The following is a 16,793-nucleotide window of genomic DNA, read 5'->3' as shown; positions in this document are numbered from 1 at the left end:
CACCCGGGAGATGCAAAAACCGTATCAGTGGCCATAATTCGAATGAGGGCCAAGCCACCAAGTAATAGTTACAACAGAATTCCGTGATATTCAGGCGCACGAAACGTTAATTGAGGTAGTTCACTATATTTGGGGGTGTTGGAATATGGTTATCCGCGGTCTCGCACGACCATATAGTCTAGCTAGTTACCGGCGTACTGACGGCAAGCCACTACAGCCACACCGTGGCTGTCGGCAGCTTGTAGCCGTATAGGCCAAACCCCTATCTGTAGATCGCGTACGATGGGAAGAATCCCTTCTTCCTTTCGTACGATAGCGCTGAATAGATCTATTTGTCGCCCAAACTGTACGGAAAGAAATGAATGGAGAAGCCATTCCACACTGATCAGTGTTCACTTGGCTGTGAACGCAGATTGGCAAGAATGAAGAGACGGCGTTATCTGAGTACGTACGGTAGTACGTAGCGAAACGTCGTGCTTAATCCTACTCCCGACTTCTTCGTGCTGAAGGTGTTAATGTCTGCAAGATGTCCTCTCCCTTCCGCACGAATAACGAACAAGTAGAAGACGTGTAGAGATTCTTCCTAGTGCGAAGGTGTTAATGTCTGCAAGAAGTCCTCTCCCTTCCGCACGAACAAAGAGCTACACGTGCGTGCCATTACGCATCGACAATAGGTTCATTATCTCCCGCAGAACGCGTAGCTACCGGTGCGCGCGACACGGGCGATAACCTCGGACTACGACAAGAGTAGAAGACGTATACAGATTCTTCTTCGTACGGAGGTGCTTATGTCTGCAAGATGTCCTCTCCCGTCCGTACGAACAAAGAGTTATGCATGCGTGCCATTACTCACGACAACTCCGGTACCGTACCACGACAACAAAATATCCTCTCGCACGAGGAGATGGCGGAGGGGAGCGATATCTCCGTCCACGCTTGGCGAGCCGGCACAGCATTCGAATTCTGGGATCGTACGGTCGATATCGAACAACCCCTCGACCGAGTACATATGAATACGTATGTCGGTCAGCTCGTTACCGAATATCAAGGCATCTCAACGCTCCGATCACTCGTACGAGCATACCAGGAAGACTTCGAGGGATGGACTACGTACCAGTTCGAGTATACATCACGACCATTCAAACGTGCGATGCTTAAGACACTCGAACGAAAAGGGTATCACTTCCCGAGCGGTCTCACCCAAAACGAAAAGCTCGTCTACCCATTAGACAACAAGGAGGCTGTCAGAACACCTTAACCATCACCCCGTACGAGTACTACAACTCTCGATCCCTGTGCGAGTACTATAACTCCCGGTCCCCGTACGAATGCCGCAACTCCGGCACCGACTCGTACACCATTACCCGGCTAGGAAGATAGACAAGAGGACGGCCCAGAGGATAGATAAGGACAGCCCGGAGGACAGATAAGAGGACGACCCTACGGGAAACACACTACCGAAGGAATTATTGTCAGTTGTTTACGAACGTACGAACCGCGAAAGAAAAGATAGCTAGTGTTGGAATATACTATTCGCGGTCTCGTACGACGGTTGACTACGTAGTATAGGTAGTCACCGGCGTGCTGGCAGTAAGCCACCACAGCCACGACGTGGCTGTCGGCAGCCAGCAGCCGTGCGGGTGAACCCCAAAACCCTATCTATAGACCACGTACGAGGGGAAGAATCCCTTCTTCTCCTTCGTACGATAGCGCTGAATAGATCTATTTGTCGCCCAAACTGTACGGAAAGAAATGAATGGAGAAGCCATTCCACAGGGGGTATGTTTTCTAGAATATGAGCGTCAACCATAGGGTAGACCGGCAAAACGAAACCCGATATCAACCAGTTCGTTCGGGAGACATTGCAAGCGGCGAATTTAGTTGGATTAGTTAACACACATATAATGATGGGGCAATTTGTCGAACGCAATCTTCTAGCAGTCCTGCCTGATACCAAAGACAGAGATATTAGCATGAAGGGGTAAAGTACATGTATTAGTGAGCCAGTATTATACAGCGATAATCACTTTCACCACGATAGGCATGACAGCCAAGACCGCGCCAACCTTTGCAGCCTCCCTTCTACCGCTTATTGCCCCGCTACTGGCCGTGGCATGCGCAGTCGTGCTTGTTGAGGTTCTCGCAGCAGCGGCACTCGAAGCGCTGGCCGTCGATGCAACATAACTAGCATGGGCCTCTGGGAAAGCAGCGCCTTCGTACATTACACAGCCGTCGGGCAAATAAGCTTCTAAAGCTTTTTCCGAACTCAATCCCAGCACCTTAGGGTCAATCGTTAGTGGCTCGCCTCCGACGTCAGGACAATAATTTACGACGTCGTCGACACCTTCGCAATTGTCAATGCAGGCCTTGGCAGTGTGAACATCTACAGACGTTCCCGACCAAGCCTCATGGACACAACGTCTAGCGCAGGCATACGCGCTGCAAGGCACCTCAAGTAGGTCGAAACTTGGCCAGGAGTGAGAATCAGCCACTTCGAATGGATAGAAGCCGTCATTATTGGTGCCATTCAGGTTCTCCGTCCCTGTCATGTTGAATCCGCGCCAGTTGTTGTCATATTCCAGACTTGATGCATTGCTTGCATACGGGATGGTGCGCCACACGCTTTTGGTGAAATCCTTGGATCCGTCGTGTCGGTCAAACAGTGAGCTCGCAAGATCATAGTAGGCCCCATTTGGACCCGCGCCGCCAGGAATGCTGACGACGAAGTCGCTGATCAGAGTACCGTCATTGTTTGTCGCGCGGCTGGCATCCTGGGAGAGAGGGAAGCAGTCGATTAGTTTGCAGACTGGACCGCTCACGACGCAAAAGGTCTCGTCTTCGGGGCACACGCGATTGGACTGGCGCGCCAACCACACGGCGACGCTGTCCCATCTCTCGTCGGGATCAAAGGTGCCGCCGCCTAGATCATCGTGATAGCGAGTGTAGTTGATTGCCTTGACCAAAAAAGGGGTATCAGCAGCAGCGACGACGGGGGAGCATGTTCGGAATGGGCCGATGGGATCGTCGACGGTGCAACACTCTGCTGAGGCGAGGCGGACCAGTGCGCTAAGCACGGCGACTATTGAGACATGATAATGCATCAGTGAGTAAGATCTAAAAATAGCGAGAGACAATGAGCAAAGAGTGACTTGAAATGAATCGCTCAGGGGGGGGTAATGAGTGTGAAGGAGTGAGTATTGTTGATCTGAGACAAGATAACTAGATTATTGGAATAGAATTTAGTTTAGTCTAGTTTAGTCTTGTCTAGTCTAGACTAGATTTAAGCTTGTTTTAAGCTAACTGGACCAAGTTAGTCAGATCTGTTCCACGCTACTATTAGCACTGACGCTAGCGTTTAAATTCTTCTTTTAACTACGTAACCTTCAACTTTGAGAATCGAACGGAGGTATGAACGTCCAAATATATGAACAGTTCGGAGCTCACGTGGTAAAGCGAAATGCACAGGTAGCTCAAATATCGCCCGCTTCATAAAAACCTTGTGAACACTGACTAGACCTTGAAGTTATAAGTCGTTATATAGACGACAATTGAAAGAGGTGCTGGTAGGCCGCTGTCAGGCGGAACCTAGAAAGAGTCGAGAACATCTCTACCAGTGATACCTCCCAGGCCGCCCGTATAGAGTTCGGTGACGTTAGCCGCAACCGATGTATCCCTGCGTGTGGAAACAACCCCACAATATGACAAGCATACGTTTCTCTCACAGCAAGTGCCTATCGCGCACACCTCCCCCTGGGCACAGTCAAAGTCGGAGCTGCAGTCGGCCAGAGGTGCGCAGGACACGTTAGGACCGCAGAACCCCGTGTTTCCCGCGGTCGTGAAGCAGAAGCACTCTGACCCGCAGCTTTCCAGGCTGCCGCAAGTCGACCCGTTGCAAACTGGGGCAGAGCATTGTCCGTTTCGACATCTTCCTGATGGACACTAGAGACAAGTCAAGAGGCGTACATTTCAGGGTAGGGCAACCGGTGAATCAGCTCGGAAGGCACTTACCACGTTGCCACATGCGCCGCAATTGTTGGGATCACTGAGGGTATCCTGGCATGCCCCGCCATTGCAGGAAATGGTTCCGGGGCCACAATCGGAAGGAGGTGGACAGGACTGGCACATCTCGTACGTAAGGGAACTCGCAGCACCACTACATAGGATCTGGCCATATCTACCAGCAAGAAAGGCTCCGATTGTCTGGCCAAGGACCACGCCGCCCAAGGTTGTGGGCAGGCCTACCTCCGGTCCCAAGACGTTCCCCAGGAATCCGATGGCCCCTCCGATGGTCCCACCGATCTCAGCTCCGAGCGCGGTGCAGGCTGCGCCTCCTGCCGCGCCGGCTATGAATACCCCTACCCCATTACTACAGAAGAATTGTATATCACTGCAGAGGGCGCTTCCAGCTTGTTTTCTCACCAGCCCGACGTCTCGTCTTTCACTGACGGTGGAATTTGACGGCACCTGCCATCGTCCTACGATCTCGAGCTCGCAGGTGCCAGCAAAGGCAATAAAGGTGCCATTCTCATAAATAATGAGCATGAAGCCCTCTGCATCTTCTATGACTATCTGGCTGGGTGTGGATAAGTCCACATAGAACGGCCCACTGGTGTCGTTCTGGATACTGAACTGTGTGTTGGGAAATTGCTGATACTGTAGTCCGTTGTGCGAAACAGAGAAATTGCTGCTGCTTTGTCCTATCGGTGCTCCAGTGGGCTGTATTGAAGGGGGACAAGAGGAAGGGGACACAATGGCGTAACGCGTGAGAGCATCTCTAGATGTGCTAGAGCTCGAAGTGATAGCTGAGAGTGACGATGAAACCGTGTCTGACGACGAGGGAGTCGAAGTCGTAGATGATGTGGAAAAATTTATAGATGTAATGGGGGAAGTGATAGAAGGGACCGAAGTTGAACTTGATTCAGATGTAGGAGGCGATGTTGTACTAGACAAAACCGGTTCGACATCGTCAGATGAGGTCCATGATTCAGTATGAGCAGGATACTGTGGGTATGTCGACAGACTTGCTTGTTCATAGGAGACCGGATAACCTGGGGCTTGTTGAGAGCATGGGTTCTCTAGTGAGTACTTCCTTGTATGGTGTTTTCCGAATTCTCTGTGACCCAAGGAGTGATGGAAGAGGAGGAAGAAGAAGAAGAAGAAGCAGAATGTGCGCATATTAAGGCGTAAGAAATTCATCGTCAGATAGAGCTGTTCTGATTATCGAAATATGAACAATAATACCGGTTAGTGAGATGTTGAGTCTATGAAGAAAACAGAGAGTAGGAGATGGAAAGATTCAAAGAGCTCAGTTTTATAATACGAAAACTCCAATTTTTCAAAATATATCAGCTCAAGGCTCCGAACCATACTACAATAAGCTTGATTCGTTGGTTTCGCAATGTCTCTATTTATTGAACTCTGTGTCTTCTACCGCCTCAAAACTGCATGTCTCATTGGTCACTAGCGCCACAGCTGAAATCAGCGTATACAGCCCAGTCATATGGAAAACATTACGCTATAGTTTATGCACTCGAGATGTGCTTTTCTTAACAAACAACGGCGATCTGAAAGCAATATGAAATGGTTAATTGAAAGAGCCTCGTGATAGTCATCTGGCTTATTCATCCAGGAATATCCATCAGTCATTGAGATCTTTTACATTGTACAGTTTCGCAAAGAACTTAGTCTCTTACGAATGTGCTTCAGCTAGACTAAGTAAAAAAAAATTCACGCTAAGAATCGTAACACGGTGTAAGACCAAAGTAATTCAGCAAAAGTTTCCCGGCTTTCGATAGGTCTTGTGTCAGACATTAAATCATCGATACCTAGAGCAAATACTAGCGTCCGAAACACATTAATACCGTAGAGCTCCTTAAGCAGGAACGAACTGCACATATTGTCAAAGTATGACAGTGAAGGAGTAACGAGGTCTTAAGGTGTCAAAACTTGAGCCGCGTGAAGGTGAAGGACCACAATAATGCCGCTAGTTGTGTAACTTTGTGTCCTTCACAACTAATGTAGCTGAAACCTTTGTGATTAGTATTCTCTCCTTCTCAACACGCAGTATCCAGCATGTCCTTGGTAGGTAGGAAAGCTGGTAGTAAGAAGTCTGAGCACATATTTCTGATATTTAGATTGTGGATGACCCTCCTCTAATTACGGTGAGCGTTGGGCTGCATAGTGTAAATGTTTGCTGAAAACTTTTAAGAGCAGGGTCATCATGTAGATAAGGGTGATGACACTTGGTATTGTGCTCAAATGGCCCACCATCAGCAACCCATCTTCTCATATCGGTACTGGTTATAGTCCGAGACTGAACAACACTGCTTAGCTCATTATAAATAGTGGCCCGTTCCACAAGCTTATTAGGGGTTCATGAGGTTAAGCTACTATCAGGTCAGACTTAGTAATCTTCACCTCTACAAAATTACCGTAGCAGTCCATGATTTTTGTTGCAGGTCTACCGCTACATATCGAAAATTGACAACTATAGGCTGGTATTGAAGGTATTACCTACCTAAGCGGTACTTCAACTTTGGGGGGCGTCATTTCCATAAATATTAGAGGAATGCACCAGAGGAGCCGTCTTGGACCTTTAGCTGACTGTGGAGGCCGCTGGGAAACCCCCTTCCGGTACTATGGCCGGCTGATTGTATGGGACCACAAACGCCCAAGCAGGTTCTCGCGCAGGTTACCAGCATCTAGGATTCGTATAACCGAGCCACAATCACTTACACGAGGCTGTAAAGTAGATCAGTACTTCTAGTGCATTGTAGGTTACTACATGTGGTGCACCTCCTAGATTTACTTTGAGTTCAGCGTCTCTGTCGTATGGAAGGACATTGAGTCCCGCTTGGTGATGAAGCCAATTCCATGAAGTTATCGATTACAGGAGGATGAGAAAATAGACGGATAGAATGTGAAGTTTCTGACCGATGAGCTCGATCGACTTGGAGAACAGTGTTTCCATCGATGAAGAAGTGACATAGTGAAAAATGCATTTCAAAGGCCGGTAACACTGCTGTATATCAGAGTTTGTTTTGATAATATTAACGGCTGTATGCGATTTCCAAATTTCGGTGCCAATATTAAACACGAAGATTGCAATGGTGAAACGAGACTGTTCAAAGCAGTCAGTAGTACCTCTCATGAGCCTTTTCAGCTCTTGTTGTCACGACAACCACTTTAGGTCCACCGCAGCAACTGACATAACACACTAGTGCACCACACTGCGCTGTATGGGAATCCAGGTTATATTCAGAATCCCGACTGCAGCGAATCTTAAGCGTCTAGGCGTAGACGCGAGGAGTGAAAAGTCCATGAACGCAACATAAAACTTCGTTGCGAGACTAGGTACATCTTTGGAACATGAGGAGGCATTTGGTAAATTCATGATAAACTCAAATAGGCAGAGAGGAGATGAAACCTCGACGGCGATAAATTTCATGATTCTTCCAAAATTCAGCACATCTGAGGGGGATATGCGATAGTGAATACTAAAGTCGTCATAGTTCGAGATTCTGGGTTACTTACTTCAAGGAATGTTTCAATAACGTCGGATCTCGTGAGGAAGAAAATGATCAGGAGTATACTCAGCCACATGCTAAACTTCGGTAAATACAATGCAGTACATTATAGGCGTTGCTAGGGTACGTGTCAATAGCGAAAACTCCTGGAATATTCCCATAGAAACCCAGTCAGCCTCTGAGATCGTTCATTTACTTTTTTGACTTGTAGTTCATGTCTTACCCCCTGGTGGAAATGTTACACAAAACTCTACTTCACGAGAATGCTGAAAAAAATGAGGTTTTCAGTTGATCATCCTCGGGCGGCCAATGTGTATGGACTTTGTTGATGTGGGAAAAGAAGAGTAGATGGTTTGTGAGGATGCCGAGTCTTCAAGAATAGTAAGGAGTACAGCGATTACTACTTGTATGATCTAAAGTTTGGAGTAACCACCAGATAACATGTAGCGTTTTCAGAATCAATCAAAACTGCATATCAACTTCAATACACTTTACGGCAAGCTAGTGAAGAACTTTCGTACTCTACGTTCGGATTCAGCCAGTGCTATTTCCTGACACATAAGACTTTTAACTCACCACAATAGAGAATATAGGTCAAATATTCAATACGCGAATGATGGATCGTCGAATACGTCAAAATAATCAGGCTTATTCGCACGAAAGAATTGCGATGAGTACGGATACGGTCTGCATCGCAAACAGTTCACGCATTAAACAAATGGATGCCTGTGTCAGTCACTGCCTTGGATCTGTGAAGGCCACATGTTTAACCAGCTCTTCGTGCTTTACAACATCGAGTGTTTGCTCCATCTGATTAGCTTCACGGTCAGTAAGCCATTTGCAATGTCACGTTATTCTCATAGTCTTTCAACACACCCAGTCCCCACGTTTGGACTTCTTCAAGACTGCGAGAAACGAGACCAGCAAGAAGTGGGGCTGCCATAGCGATGATAAAAAGGAGATCACTGCTTCGCCGCGTCAAGCAGTATGCATAAATGCAAGATCAGGGTTTCAAGCAGAGCATTCCCTAGCCATCAGGTCAGACTCCTGCCCCGAGGTAAATCTTCGAACCGAGCGGCTGCCTTACCCAACACACCCTCGATAAGACGACGGTATTGCTTCTTTTGGGCAATTGTTTCACCTTCCCAATAATGGCAAGGGCTAATAGTAAACTATGAAAAGCAACCCCAAAACATAAAATCACTATACCTTTTCCATCGTTCCCGTATACACGATTTCAAGAATCGTTCCTCAGGCATACGCCATACCATATAACCACCACGGCGGTGACCAATCACAACGCTAGATCCATCAGACTATATAACCTTCTTCTAATCTTCTATAGTCTAATGGGCGTGTGACATAGCGAATTCGAGCCTAGCTTCCCTCATAGACTTAGTCAACCCCGGTTTTCGTGTAGGTTTAGTCTTTTTATAGCCCATAGAACGTAAAGATCGCCAAACGCTCATTGGTGAACATTATATCCCTTGCTCTTTTAAATCCTTATTTATCGATTCACAAGTCTTTTCTCTGGCGTATCGATCAAGGCTAACCTTAGCTTTAACTTGATTAGATAAGTTAAGTGTTAGCCTTCCCGATCGGGGTGCATCGGCAACCATTTCTTTCCCGATTCGGAAATATAGTGCATCGTTGTCAAAGCCACGTTCTACGGCCCGTTTATATATATCGTTAATAGTCGATTTCTTGAGTAAGGAATTGCCTAGTTCGTCGCGACCGTGTAATTGAGCAATTTGATTGGCTGATAGGCTGCCGCCAAACTTGGATTTCTGGTATATAACCACGGATTTGACGGTTTCGTCAAGGTGAACATGATTCACCATATTGAAAGCCACGAAAAGATAGGTTACACTAACGAGCAAAGCAACGATCAAGTTGCCGACTAACGAGCAAAGCAACGATCAAGTTGCCGACGAACAATATACAGCTTAAATATCATGTCAGGCATCATTTATAGCTACCTAATTGCCCGATTAGGAAGGTCGATCGCGAAAGACACGTATTTGTGGTCTTTGCAGTTGAGTTTGTGCACTCAATTAGTGATCACTGTGATAAATTCACGTTTTTGTGAGCCCATTGCCGGCTGTCAAGAAAGAGTGGATCGACCGAAGACTTTTGGTAGCGACCTCCGTACTTGTCAACCAGACCCAAATTTGGAACATGAGCGGTAGCATTTGGATCTCGGAAAATTCCGTGCGAGTACTCAGCACTAGCGAGAGCTTGGCACAATTTGATCATATCTTCTCGGAGCTCAGCAAACGCGAACTTGTGAGGAGCATCGACTTCATGGTCGTCCTCCCAGAGGTGAGCGTCAAGCGACTCAAAAAGTTGCAAAGCAAGGCTGAAGCAGCGGCGAACGACGCCGTCTTCACACGCGCTGTCTTGGACTTTTTCGAGCGCCTGGCTAAATGGGAGACCCGAGGCGAGGGCGGCAGTCTCAGCCTGACAATCAAGGCGGATTCGCACACCTACACTCAGATCGACGAGCTGGTGGCGAACCAAACGCTGAAGAATACGCACAACGACTTCAAGGGCGGTATCTGGCAGGTCCGGAACCTGAACAAGTATCTCCAGTTCGAGGCCGATGCCCCGCCTCTCCCAGAGGTCAAGTGTATCACCATGTTCGACTTTGGCAGCATTGATCAGCCACGGGAGTTGCACCCCAACGTCCTGGCTGCCGTAACCAACGCGTGCGTGCGTGCTACCAGGGTAGATTGGTGCACCGGTCTACCTCAGCGCGGTGCCATGCCGAAACGCCGCGAGATCAGGTCAGCCTTGGCTCGCGCCCTGCAGCAGGCAAAATTCACATCAGCAAACGAGATCGTGCTTAGGCTGATGGATAACGACCCCATGAATGAGGCGTTTGAGCTTGAGAGTGTTTTGGAGAACCCCGATGAGCTCGATAGTCTGAGCCTAGCCGTGCGACGTGTTTGTCAGCTCCCAACGCTTCGCAAGCTGGACCTGGACACACTCTGGAGCTTGTCCCCTGTCGCGTTCGGGGCGCATCCGGCTTTGCCCGACCTGAAATGCCCGTCGTTGGAGGAGGTTATCATCAACGTCTCCATGACCACGCCCGATGGGAGGTATCTGATGACGGGCGACCCCGAAAATGCCAGCTACGAGGACGGCTACTGGAACTCCGAGGCCGAGAAGTCTCCCGCGCCCTTTGACTCGGACGACTCGGACACGTCGGACTGGCAACCCGAGTTCGCGTGGGACAAGCTCGACGGCGAGGTCCCGCCCACCAACTTCCGCAGCACTCCCGACCCCGACACTTTTGTGCCTCTGGCGCAGTCGTTCGCCAGGGCCGCCTTCCATCACATGCCCAAGCTACGCAGTATGGAGATCAATTTCGGGGGTATGGTACGAGCGTGTAGTTCGCCGTCGGAGCTCTTGTATTTCGCTCCCGGCCAGCCGCACCGCCGGGCTAGTGACTATCTGGGTGACTGCGAAAAGTTCGACAAGGAGAACACACAATGCCCGCGATGGTACTTTGACGGCACTCTCGACTTTGACTCCTCGTGGAGGATGCCGCAAGAGCTGAAGAGGGAACTCGAGGGGCCCGATGGAAACGGGCGTATCTACATGACCGTTGAACAGGAGAGAATTGAGATCTAACCACACCCGTTGGTGCAGTCGAGCAAGCTAAAAAGCTTTGGCATTTTGTAAATAAAACCAATACATGGAGAGAGACCTACCCATTGGTCACGACAAAATTGTCTGTCGGGATGAAATAGAAAAACACAACGTATATAATGATTAACAACAGCGGCTATACAAGTATCTGACTCTTGAAGTTATATAAAACGGTTGACAAGGTCATGCATCTTTAATGATTCGCTCCGGACTTGGTATGCTTTTACAGCTCCGCTTCATTCATGTGCTGTGAACTGGAAGAGTTCTCACCAAGTTGGACGCAGCCTTTCATCTTCCAACAATCTTCAGGTTACGCGCCTTCTGGAAAATGCCTTTTTTGGATGACCCAGTCATCTCGGAGGGTAAGAATATTGACAATTCTCCGCTATTATATCACACTTTTATATCGTACAGTTATGAGGTGCTGGCGATTGAGCTGATTCTCCTCGTATAGGGCAAAGGGTAGGGGTGGGGGGTTCTTATTGTGATTGGGAATGGTGTAATTAGCTAATCTATGGTGCTGGCTACTATACGGACACGCCAATACAGTACCAGTAAGTACCCCAGAAAGACCCGCCACAGTTGCTTCCATCCTCGCCCAGGACTGAGTTCCAGCTGTAGAAATCGGCATAGGCCAGGCCATAACGGTCGGCAAAGGCTGTGCACCAGTCGCCATCCTGCGCCTGCCCAAACCGGTTACAGGTAGAGATGACGTTGCCCGCCTGGTTCGGGTCGGGAGCCGTGGTGGTGCTCGTCTCGGTGGCCGGGCTGCTGGTCGTTGTGGCAGTTGCGGCCGTGGTGGTGGAGGCGCTGCCACTGTCCCCGGAGCCGACGCCGACACAGTATGCGTAGCCGCCCCAGAAGTTCGTGAAACAGTCGTCCGAGACGGCGGTATTCCAATCCAGGAATTGCTCGTGGGTGATGCCGTATTCCGACTCGAGAGTGCCGCAGTCCTCGTTGCTTGTACAGTGGGGCGGGGGGTAAATAGTCAGCAAACGGCCATGGGGGCAAGTAGGTGCGGCCTAGGGGTGCAAATGTGGGTACACACTTGCAACAACATTCCATTTCGTACAGTCGGGAGATGTTCCGTCCAAAGTCTCAGCAGGAGGCGTTGGCGATGTGGTAGTAGTCGTTAAGGAGCATGTCGTCGTCGTCGTTGCCGCGGTGCTGGACGACGTCGTGTCACCGCTCCTCGAACTGCTTGTTTGAATACAGTAGAGGTAACCTATTAGCAGGAAATAAACCCAAGTCAGCTTTGGCAATTCTCTCATATCGAAGACGCGACATGGAGGAAAAAGTTCCCACTAACCGCTCCACATGCCATGGCTTCTCCATTCAATTCTTTCCGTACGGGGTGGGCGACAAATAGATCTATATTCAGCGCTATCGTACGAGAGGAAGAAGGGATACTTCCTATCGTACACGGTCGACAGATAGGGGTCTGGGGTTCACCCGCACGGCTGCTGGCTGCTGACAGCCACACCGTGGCTATGGTGGCTTGCTACCAGTACGCCGGTAACTAGCTAGACTATATGGTCACCCGTCGTACGATACGGCGAATAATATATTCCAACACTTACTTAATATACTCTAAAGGTCTATCTCTATAGTCTTCTCTTTATGGCTACTATATCTTGTTAGCATAAACCTAGCCTGTTATATTATTTGTGGTTTTGTAACCTGATAATATAATCGTCACAATTAACTAACCATATGAACGAGATAAGAATTAACATTAATCATTTTCTTTTTATAACGTATTAAGGCTTAATTAACATTATGACGTGATTATTATAAGTTAATATAAGTTATTCGATTCGAATGGATATGTGGCGTTTTTGTTCAATGCACAGACTGTGTTATGAGTGGCAATGGAATGTACCAGTCGCTGCATAGGTCTGGCAACTGCGGAAAAATGTGGTAGTGTCCATCTGAAGGTGGCTGTATTATGACCGTCAACTGTGTCATGGGATGCAATGACAGAGACTCAGAGGAAGGGAAGCTCATGTCCCATACAATCTAACTTTTAATTCAACCTTAGAATTATTAACCAAATTTTATATTAGCATCCACTACAGCTGGATATCTGCTGGCAAACGTCTATCCTTTCAATAATCCGGAGACACAAGCTTCTCCACAACGCGAAACACGTCCCTGCCGGTGGCTATGCAAAGCACGAAGGACCCGTGGCGCCAGCCTTGTAACGCAGCGATATCGCCATTTCGGGCCTCATTTATGACATTACAAACACGCCCATCCCGTGTCACGGCGAACGAGCGGCTGTGAATGAACATACGACTGGGTAACTCTGTGATGGTCGACTTACTCATCTCCAATGAGATATCGTCCAAATACGAAAAGGATTCGAAAAGAACTACTTTGACCATTCCGTTCTCCCGAGCCAGAAGAACCCGCTTCTAGTTGATTGGAATTCGCGGTCATCTTGTTGGCTGGTCTTGCGCTGAAACTCGATGCTTAGGTGAATATGTCGGAAGTACCACCAGAAATGGTTTGCAATCTCCTGTATATTTGACCTAGACTCTCCTCGCAGCTGGCGCCCATATCGGATCAGGTATTGTGACACTGACTATCTTGCAAGCGTGCTCAAAGGTTGCACTGAGTTTGATCAAAATATCGGACCGCACAAGCAATAGCTTTTAGAGTGAACTGACGGGACTGTCATCGAAGACATCCAAATGCCGAAGTAGGAACGAATGAGGTTTGTAGAGTTACCACGATGGATAGGTTAAATTTGAAAGATTGTTTTTAGCGGAATGCCACGTACAACAGGGACAGATTGTTGTAAGTTGTCAGAAATTTGACCGATAGCTGGTGGAAGGCAACGGATGGCTTTTTCTGGTAGCTGGGGACAATTTCGAGGCGAGCAGTATTGGACTATATTGCTAGCACTGAGTAGATGCGGTCTCGAAGGTCGTGACCCTTGAGATGCTCAGACGTAGAGGTTCTTCAGCATTGTCGATGCCCCACACTCATGCATCGCACGTAATGTGGATAGCACACCGAGAAGACCGGCAAGGCAATGTCCCATAGACTTCTCCGTTTCTCCGATGGTCGTGCAGTAGGTTCCTCATTGGACATTTCCCAAAAGTCACAGATATATGATCTGGGAAGGAACTTGAGGTAAAATAGGAAGGATAAAACGGCAACGACGTTCCAGGACAACAACCGAGGTCCCCGCGAGAAAACCAACTCCTTGCTCGGCAACTATTCCTGCACCATCCATAGTCGCTGTCGCCATCCTCCGTAGCCCACTTCAGCTAACCACTGGAATGCGGCGGTATGTTGGCTGATATTCTGCGTGATGTCATCTGGCGTGTTCTGCACCGGTAATTGGCGCTTCTTCTGGTGTGAAGTGAATAGGTTGTTGATGTCGTTAATGGCCTGATAGTCGGGTGAAAAATGTTTGTCCAGTCGCTCGACCAGCTCGATACCTTTCAAATCGAACTCGTCGTCGCGAGAACTTCCTCCATAAAAGATGACTTGGTCGGCATTCCTGTAGATCTTGCCCATCATGGCGACTCGCTGATTCTGATGCTTCTCGCCAGTTTGGTTCATGCATATCCGGTCGATCCAAAACGTCTTTTCTGTTATTTTCGCATAGCGTCTCGGAGATCCTGCGAGGTCTGATGAAGATCCGCTGTCAGTGGAATGTACCCGAGCGGAATACCATCAAGATCGCACACTAGGGCTTTTCTTCACTGCCCCAGACATATGATAAGGCTTGGTATTCATGCTCTAGAACGATGACCTCGCGGAGACTGCATTCTATGATGCCTCAGTTGGTCGTGTGGAGCTCGAGAGTACGGATCCTGTCTGGGTCAGACAGTGGAGCATAGTTGTATACTGACAGATAACCTTCGATCTCTATAGTATCTCAACATACAGCGCTTATCCTGCCAGTTAGTGTTGCCCCAAATTTATATGGATATTGGGATTGCATGCCCGACTGTCGCCAGTCGCCAGTCGCCATGGTGAAGGTCCTCTTGACTGTGCAATTACACATCATAGCCTGCAGGTGCTCATCTCGCCCTGCTGCTTGAGATAAATATATGGTTTGCGGTGGGGCATACAAAAAGTGAAGAAAGGATCGGAACTTGTACACGATCCAACATATACACATCTTATCTGCACAGTCCCGCAATTGTAGCAGCGCCAAATTTATTCAAGATTCATGATTGCCGATAACGCCTGCGAACCAAATCAGGGTGACCAATCCTATTGGACGGCGCCACACATGACACAAAATTACCCAAGCGCATGTCACGCCGGTTGATACCCGCCGAGACGACGGGGAGTAGTTCGAGTTAGAGTGAAATGTTGTCGCAAAAGAGGCGCGTTTACACACTTGTCAAGAGGTTCCCGCTTACTCGCCTGTCTTGAGCTCCCATCCCAGGCGGCTCTTCAGCAGCTGCTAAACCTAAAACTTTCCTAACATGCTTTTGCGTATCCGTTGTCTCTCTGTTGTTCTGTGCACCGCAAAAAGGTCGCGTCAAGTCTTCAGAAATGTTCGATTCGCCGCCAGTGCCTGTGAATTAGGTGTCCGAGCTACCATCGAAGTTCACGACCAGTGGCCATAGCTATGTCACTTTTAGCGGCGTAAAGTGATTTACCCCATTACGTATGGTGTGACTGGTGATGTAATGTTCTATGAAATTGAAGACAGAAATATGCAAGTTGCCAGTGCAAAGCGCTCTAGTAGCTTGAAAGCTTGCTCTTTACGAGAGCGTGATTTTTGAGTATGTCGCTGGATTCCAGCTTCTTTTGTTTAAAGTTGACTGCAGGACGGTCAAATTGTAATTTGGAAAGTATTTATCACGATGGCAAAAGAAAAAGAAAAAAAGAAAAAGAGAAAACAAAAACCAGACCTAGCGATCAAGTCTTTTTCTATGGCTACGACTGGGCGGCAAATCAACTTGTTGTGCAGTTGTAGCTATGGTGTCTGGCCGGCGGGCATGAGAATTGATTGTCGTAATACACGGATTCGAAACTGTCACGACACGAAGCGAGGCAGACTTGTATGAACCACAATTATACCGCAGTACGACCGATAATCGTGTTAAGTAAGAAGCAAGTTGAGTCTACATACTCATGCATATCCACTTGTCACTAAACAACCGACTCCTTTACTAAAAAAGCGGGCGGTATACCTAGCACGGAATACCGGGTCACTATGTTAGTGCGCGTCGGGAGTCCCGGAAATCAAGAAAGTCCACATCTTAAATTTGAGATATTCTGGGGTAAGTATTTTGTAACCCGAGCGACTCTATTCTTAGAAATGGAAGCAATCTGGAAGGGAGGCGGAGCAACGGCTTTCGTTAGGGCTCTTAGGACCAATTTCTACGCGTTACCCATGATCCACACATCGGCTTTTGGGTAGATCACTATCTTAGTTTTCCGAGTTTCTATGACTGGAAATTGTTGTAGACAGCTCTCGCGATATGGTCGAATAGTGAGGCTGAACTATGCGCTGGTTCTCAAATTAGTTACAATGTGAACACGACTTGATAAGTCTGCCGACTATCGAACCTTCATCTGCATGTCAATTGAAATTCCAAGAGAACGGCTCAGCTAGGTGCAAGTGTACACGTCATT

General features: G+C 48.2%; 5 protein-coding genes across 5 annotated transcripts; 2 read left to right on the top strand and 3 right to left on the bottom strand.

Annotated features, from left to right (window-relative positions):
* Nucleotides 1–799: 799 nt before the first annotated feature.
* Nucleotides 800–1,258, top strand: BKA67DRAFT_542358 (uncharacterized protein; the record flags this gene model as incomplete). Its single annotated transcript, XM_046101102.1, has 1 exon — nt 800–1,258. The coding sequence occupies one exon, from the start codon at nt 800–802 to the stop codon at nt 1,256–1,258; it is 459 nt and encodes a 152-aa protein (XP_045951331.1).
* A 712-nt stretch (nt 1,259–1,970) lies between these two features.
* Nucleotides 1,971–3,279, bottom strand: BKA67DRAFT_587609 (uncharacterized protein). The gene has a single exon (XM_046104331.1). The coding sequence runs from the start codon at nt 3,099–3,101 to the stop codon at nt 2,010–2,012; it is 1,092 nt and encodes a 363-aa protein (XP_045951330.1). The 5' UTR covers nt 3,102–3,279; the 3' UTR covers nt 1,971–2,009.
* A 6,390-nt stretch (nt 3,280–9,669) lies between these two features.
* BKA67DRAFT_587605 (uncharacterized protein) lies at nt 9,670–11,327 on the top strand. The gene has a single exon (XM_046104330.1). The coding sequence runs from the start codon at nt 9,705–9,707 to the stop codon at nt 11,160–11,162; it is 1,458 nt and encodes a 485-aa protein (XP_045951329.1). The 5' UTR covers nt 9,670–9,704; the 3' UTR covers nt 11,163–11,327.
* A 380-nt stretch (nt 11,328–11,707) lies between these two features.
* BKA67DRAFT_665212 (uncharacterized protein) lies at nt 11,708–12,451 on the bottom strand (the record flags this gene model as incomplete). The annotated part of the gene is made up of 2 exons (XM_046108523.1): nt 11,708–12,140; nt 12,225–12,451. The coding sequence occupies 2 exons, from the start codon at nt 12,449–12,451 to the stop codon at nt 11,708–11,710; spliced, it is 660 nt and encodes a 219-aa protein (XP_045951328.1).
* A 1,864-nt stretch (nt 12,452–14,315) lies between these two features.
* On the bottom strand, nt 14,316–14,855 carry BKA67DRAFT_587601 (uncharacterized protein). Its single transcript, XM_046104329.1, has one exon. It carries the CDS (start codon nt 14,754–14,756, stop codon nt 14,406–14,408), a length of 351 nt encoding a protein of 116 aa, XP_045951327.1. The 5' UTR covers nt 14,757–14,855; the 3' UTR covers nt 14,316–14,405.
* Between the last annotated feature and the right edge of the window lie 1,938 nt (nt 14,856–16,793).

Source organism: Truncatella angustata, assembly GCF_020726525.1.
Source record: "Truncatella angustata strain MPI-SDFR-AT-0073 chromosome Unknown BKA67scaffold_13, whole genome shotgun sequence".
Lineage (NCBI taxonomy): Eukaryota > Fungi > Ascomycota > Sordariomycetes > Amphisphaeriales > Sporocadaceae > Truncatella > Truncatella angustata.
Note: the sequence above shows the minus strand (reverse complement) of the source record. Positions and strands in the feature narration are given on the sequence as shown.